Source organism: Gnatocerus cornutus, chromosome 8, assembly GCF_029298725.1.
Source record: "Gnatocerus cornutus isolate USDA-ARS CGAHR chromosome 8, icGnaCorn1.1, whole genome shotgun sequence".
NCBI classification, from domain to species: domain Eukaryota; kingdom Metazoa; phylum Arthropoda; class Insecta; order Coleoptera; family Tenebrionidae; genus Gnatocerus; species Gnatocerus cornutus.
Window position 1 is genome coordinate 91291 of NC_142240.1, and position 7099 is coordinate 98389.

Consider the following 7099-nt stretch of genomic DNA (forward strand, 5'->3'; position numbering starts at 1 on the left):
TTAACCTAGCCTACATTTATTATACAATCTAAGATATTACATTTATTTTATGGCTCACCGGCAACCTTGGTTGCATACATTTGTGGTGTTTAGCCTACTTATCGGTTACCTTAATTTAGGGAAAATGAAATTTTAGTAAAAACCCTAACCTTATTATCTACTATGTACAAAGGATATTTAAAAAAACTATTTACAGTGTTGACCTCAAAGAGGTCTTGGGACTTCCGGTCCGGTTTCTGTTTCCAGGGAGCTCCTGGGCTCCTGGTTCGGTATGGTCTAGTGGTGAGGTTTCAGGGGGCTCCGGGGACTCCTGATCCTCGGATTGATGTTCCAGGGGGCTCCTGGACTCCTGTTCCGATATGGTCAGTGGCTGGTCGATTGCCGTTTACGGTTCTTCTTCCGCTGCCTTTTGCCTGTAACAAAATTCAGCGGATTATCCGGTCTAGATTGGGGACACCCGAGTGCGGGAACTTGTGAGTTCCTGCTGGGTGTTTGAGGGATTGTTTGAGAAGAGGTACGTGCCGCACCTGCTTCTCGTAGAATTTATCGGAAAGGGAATGGATGTAATGGTGTAGGAGTGGAAGATTCGCGTCCTGATGAAGTTGACGGAGCGGGGTGTATCTGTCTGCGTTAAGGGCAAGTCTTAAGCATTTATTTTGAAATCTTTGCAAAGGAATTAGTGGAGTGTGTGGTTTGTGCCGGTAGATGGGCGCTGCGTATGTTATGATGGGGCGTAAGATGCATTTGTACAGAAGCAACTTATTTTTCGTGTTTAGATAGTTGTTTTTGACCAACAATGGGTACAATTGCTTGAGGACGGCTTCACCTTTTTGTCTCGTTTTCTTTATGTGTTCATTTAGGTTTAGCCTTTTGTCTAGGGTGACTCCTAGATATTTCACAGAGTTCTTGTTTAGGCCACCACCAATTCATAAATCCACCCCCTCTGTACCAACTGAGGGTGGCAGGGTGGGGTGAGACATAACAAATTAGTTTTTAAGCATTCAAAATTCTAAACTCGAAAGAGTAAGTCGTTGTACCGATAATTCAATAAACATCCAAAAACCATTTGAGTCGAATCACTATTCCGTGTTACAACATTCCACCGTGAGGTGAAACATTGGTCCTTCGAGCCGGATCCCAGATACTCAATATTCAAGTCGTCCAACATCGTCGTCCACCAGAGGATCCCAATCAGCTTCGTGGAGCAAAAGGTTAGTGGCTCTCAAATCCATTCTTAATTATTCCTGTTTGCCGTTATTCCTAAGTTAAACAAGCTTCAATTCCACCAACGTGTACGACGAAAGCGGATCACCGGATAGTTTCGATTCAATCAAATAATTCAAAATCATTTTTATTCATTAATTCGTGTTTAGCACAATGACGAAAATCGAAGAACTCAAAATTATTTTGGTAACGATTGCCGAAAAGTTCCGACGCATTCAAGATTACGTAAAAACCTTTGATCTCGCGAACAATAGCATTAATCGGCTAGTAGCGCGCAAACAGATTCTTGAAGGGTTACGTAAGGAATTTGAAGAAACGCAATACGAGCTAGAAGCGCACGATAGTAAAACAGAAGCAGCAAAACGAAGTAACCGCGATTCGCGAATTGCCTTCGAAGATCAGTATTGCGATTTGTTAGGCGACATTCTAGACTTAATCGAAAGGTGCGAAACAAACTCAGAATCTCAAATCAATAATAAAGGTCCACAAGCAACCACATCAACCGATAGAAACGAGATCTTACCTGACCTTCCAGCCTTAAACTTAGTCCCGTTTTCAGGAGATTACAAGGAGTGGACTAGTTTTGAAAATTGTTTTAATTCGTTGATCGGTGATCACAAAAGACTTGACGGCAGAAGGAAACTTCAATATTTAAAAAACGCATTACGCGGCGAAGCTTTACGCGCTATTCAATCCTTAGCCATTTCAAACGAAAACTACACAGAGGCATGGGATATTCTGATAAAAAGATTCAAAAACATGCGTTTAATCGTAAACGACCACGTGAAAACGATAATAAATGCACAGCATATTTCGAAAGCATCCGGTGTCTCTCTACGCGAATTGCTAGACGTAATTGTAACAAACATAACGGCACTTAAATCGCTGAAAATTCCAATTGAGTCATGGGATGCGATATTAGTTCCCATCATAATCGAGAAATTAGATTTTAACACGAAAAGGGATTGGGAAACGTCACTGAGCACGGAAGTTCCCAAATACGAAGACCTAATTTCCTTTTTAGAAAAAAGAGCCACGGTTTTAGAAGCGCTCCAAGTAACCCAAAAATCTAATCAAATCAATAATATACCCAACACAGTTAACGCGAAATTCATAAAACGAACTTCATCGAACCCGACACTTATTACTAAACCTAATGTTAAATCGCAATCTTGTATATATTGTAAGTCTCCAGAACACAATGTTTTTGTCTGCCCAGAATTCGTTCACCTGACTGTATCAAGCCGCCTCGAAAAAGTGTCCAAATTAAAACTTTGCGTAAATTGTTTGAGGAATAATCATTCGGTGAGCAACTGTCGCATTGCAAACGGATGCAAAACTTGTGGTCAACGTCACCACTCATTACTTCACGTAGACAATGAGACGCCAAGTACATCAAAAACAATCAATAATCATGCGATAAATGGTAATTTAGTTCATAATTCCACTTTATTAGCCACTGCTGTTATTTTAATCAAGTCCGCGAATAACAAATTCAAACGCTGTCGAGCTTTCCTAGACGCGGGATCCATGTCCAATTACATAACGGCTCACATGTGTGCAAAATTGGGTCTAGAACGTAAGAAAGAAAGTTTCGAAATCAAGGGAATCAGTGGCACCACCACTAATTCTAATGAAACGGTAGCGATATCACTAAAGTCACGATACAACGCGTATCAAGCAGACAATATCAAATGTATTGTTTTAAATCAAATCACGGAAACTTTACCATTAACACAATTGGACAACCTGGAAATTCCAAAGAATGTATTTTTGGCCGATCCGGAATTCCATAAACCAGCTGCAGTAGATATGTTAATTGGTAGCGGCTTGTTTTGGTCTTTATTATGCGTTGGTCAAATTGCACTACCTGGGGGTCTAATTCTACAGAAAACGCACTTTGGATTTGTTGCCGCTGGACCCCATCATAAACAAATCATGCCGAAATCGGTTTGTAATCTGGCAATAACTAACAAGTCCCTAGAAAACACAGTAGTAAAATTCTTTGAACTTGAAGCATCTGGTACTACCTGTCATAAACCTTTGTCGGCAGAAGAAACGGATTGCGAGACCCATTTCAGGGAAAATACGAAACGTGACATTTCGGGGCGTTTTGTAGTAAACCTGCCGATCAAACGTATCCCGCTAAAAATCGGGGAATCCAAAGGCCTTGCAATTAAACGGTTTAACCACCTTGAAACTAAATTTGCAAGAGAACCGCAACTCAAGCTAGATTATTCTAAATTCATTTCGGAGTACCTCGCTCTAGGTCATATGGAACTTATCCAAAATCCCGGCACAACTTGTGTATTTCTCCCACATCATGCGGTACGTAAGGAATCCAGTACAACCACAAAGCTCAGGGTTGTTTTTGACGCATCCGCGAAAACTTCTGATGGTACAAGTCTCAACGACCATCTATTGCGTGGCCCAGTAATTCAACGCGATTTGTTCTCGATTATAGTAGAATTCAGAAGTCATCAATTCGTTCTAAATGCCGACATCGCGAAGATGTACAGGCAAATTCTTGTCGATAATAACGATGCTTACTACCAATTGATAGTATGGCGTGACAATCCCAATGAACAATTAAAAACATTTAAATTATCAACTCTTACGTATGGCACAAAACCTGCCAGCTTCATAGCGACGCGGTGTTTGAAGGAACTCGCGGATACAAACGCGCGCGAATTTCCCATCGCGAGTCAAGTTGTTCTAAACAATTTCTACATGGACGACTTATTAGTTGGAGCTGATTCTGTAAACGAATTAATCACAATTCGAAAGCAGGTAGTAAACATTCTCGAACAGGGAAAATTCGAATTAAGAAAATTCAATTCCAACATTTCCGCGGTTTTACCCGAAACTTCTGACGCGTCGTCTCAGATTGTTGATTTGACCAAAATCGAAACTACAAAGATTTTGGGTCTCTCTTGGGACTCGAAAAATGACACATTTAATTACGATTTCAATTACAGTGGCATACCAAAAAAGGTCACAAAACGCGTAATATTGTCCGTAACAGCGCAAATCTTTGACCCATTAGGTCTAATCGGTCCCATCATAATGCGAGCGAAAATTCTATTGCAACAACTTTGGTCTTTGAAACTGGGTTGGGACGAGTCAGTACCATTATCAATTCACACCGCGTGGACTTCGTTAATAAATGAGTTTAAACAGTTGAAAAGCATAAGCATTCCACGCAAAATTATGTCATATTCATCTGAACTCGTGGAAATGCACGGATTCTCAGATGCGTCCAAGCAGGGATATGGGGCAGCCGTGTATTTGAGGGTTCCAATAAGCGACAATGAATACGAACTAAGACTAATATGCGCAAAATCACGTGTCGCCCCGCTCAAAACAGTCACAATCCCACGGTTGGAATTATGCGGCGCGCTTTTGTTGGCCAATTTGATGACAAGGGTAAAACATAATGTCCCACAAAAAATCGCGCGAGAACTTTATTGGACCGACTCAACGATCGTGTTGAGTTGGTTAAAAACTCCTGTAAATACGTTGAAGGTTTTTGTGGCGAATCGCGTTTCCGAAATTAATACTTTAACAGCGCCCGAAAATTGGTACCACGTACGATCGGAAGCGAATCCCGCTGATATCATCAGTCGTGGTAGTTCGCCGTTGGACCTATTAAAAAACAAGCTTTGGTTCAATGGCCCGGAGTTTCTTCTAGGTCCCGAAGAAACCTGGCCAAAGTCACAATTTAACCCGAACCCAGATAATATTCCGGAAACAAAAAACCCAGTAGTGCTTTGTAATGTAGGCACTCTGTCTGCCACGCTGTTGACAAAATATTCAAGTCTTGAGCGGCTTCAAAGAGTCACAGCCTGGATACTACGTTTCATAAAAAACTGCAAAACTAAAACCAAATTCAAGACCGAAAGCATAAGCAACGATGAACTTAATGAATCCCTTGAGGTCATAATTCGCATTGTTCAAAGAGATGGATTTCCCACGGTTTGGGCACATTTAAGCGCGAATAAGCCAGTACCGAAAGAATCGAAAATTCTATCGTTAGATCCATACATGGACAATTCGAAGGTGATTCGTGTTGGTGGCCGACTCAAAAACTCAAACTTAAATTTCGACGTAAAGCATCCCATTTTAATACCAAAAAATCACTTTGTCACCAATTTAATTATCAAGCACGAGCATATACGACAACTCCACGCAGGCCCTCAGGCCACTCTGGCAGCTTTACGTCAACGTTTCTGGATAGTTTCAGCTCGCAGTGCGATTCGTCAAGTATTACACCGCTGTTTACCATGTTTTTATATTCATCCTAAAACACCAAAAATCAAAATGGGCAATCTCCCGGCTGAACGAGTTACACCTACTCGTCCGTTTTTTGTGTCAGGAGTAGATTACGCGGGCCCTTTCATGATTCGAGAATCTGTTGGTCGTGGAAGACGATTAATCAAGGTCTATGTCGCGTTGTTCATTTGCTTCTCGACAAAAGCGATTCACATTGAGTGTGCTACGAATCTGACCACGGAGGAGTTTCTTGGCGCACTTAAAAGATTTGCAAGCAGACGTGGACAACCACGTGATTTATATAGTGACAATGGTTCGAATTTTGTCGGGGCTAAAAACGAATTAGCTGAATTCTTTAATACGTTAAGGCAGTCAGAACCGGAAATTACGCGCAAATTGGCTATTTTAAATACGAAATGGCATTTCATTCCAGCAAGATCCCCACATATGGGTGGTCTATGGGAAGCCAATATCAAATCAATGAAAAGACATCTGAAAACAGTAATGGGTAACGCCCATTTAACATTAATCGAGTTTCAAACACTGTTGGTTAGAATTGAAGCGTGTTTAAACTCCCGACCATTGTTACCACTAAGTCCCGATCCAAATGATTTGCAAGCCTTAACCCCTTCCCATTTCCTGATTGGAGAGCCATTAACAGCACTTCCAGAGCCCGACCTCCAAGAAGTACGGATCAACCGATTGTCCAGATGGCAGCTGGTAGAACGTCTTCGACAGCATTATTGGAATCGGTGGTCCCGCGAATACCTAAGCAGTCTCCAACAGCGAACCAAGTGGAAGCAAGACGAGGTCCCCGAGAACCTCGTAGGGGCATTGGTGCTACTCGTCGACAATTCACCTCCATTGTGTTGGAAGATGGGCCGTATCGCAGAGGTACATCCAGGCAACGACGGTCATTGTCGGGTGGTCAGCGTTCGTACCAACCAAGGCGTCATGAAAAGGTCACTGAAAAGGTTGTGTCTCCTACCCATTCAGGACCAAGAGTAGTGACCAAGTGTAGTGCGGACTTCAGTTTACGTGTGAAGGACAATTCGCATTTTATTATTATTATTTTTTTCTTCCCTTTATTGCCTTGCTTTTCTTAGTCATTTAAGTTTGTATGTACAGATGTTTATTCGTTGTTATTAATGAATTAGTTATTTTTTAATTGTTAGTTAGGCATAATAATCTTGTAAATATGATATATGTAAATACGATTATTGAAGTACTAAGTAAGTAACTTCAAGGGGGGCAGTATGTTTAGGCCACCACCAATTCATAAATCCACCCCCTCTGTACCAACTGAGGGTGGCAGGGTGGGGTGAGACATAACAAATTAGTTTTTAAGCATTCAAAATTCTAAACTCGAAAGAGTAAGTCGTTGTACCGATAATTCAATAAACATCCAAAAACCATTTGAGTCGAATCACTATTCCGTGTTACAACATTCCACCGTGAGGTGAAACAGTTCTTAATTTCAATTTCACTGTCCCCTACCTTTAGTTTTTTATTGATCTTTAGCCCGGTGAATCTTTTTGCAAAAATGACCGTTTCCGTTTTGTCCGCGTTGAGTTTAATCTTCCATTTCGCGTAGAATTTCTCG

The 7099-nt window shown here is 41.3% G+C and overlaps 1 protein-coding gene across 1 annotated transcript; it reads left to right on the forward strand.

Moving 5' to 3' along the window:
• The first annotated feature begins 1377 nt into the window (after nt 1-1377).
• LOC148169250 (uncharacterized) lies at nt 1378-6828 on the forward strand. Its single transcript, XM_088043519.1, has 5 exons — nt 1378-6470; nt 6518-6534; nt 6612-6614; nt 6672-6728; nt 6761-6828. The coding sequence occupies exons 1-5, from the start codon at nt 1378-1380 to the stop codon at nt 6826-6828; spliced, it is 5238 nt and encodes a 1745-aa protein (XP_087899645.1).
• The last annotated feature ends 271 nt before the right edge of the window (nt 6829-7099 follow it).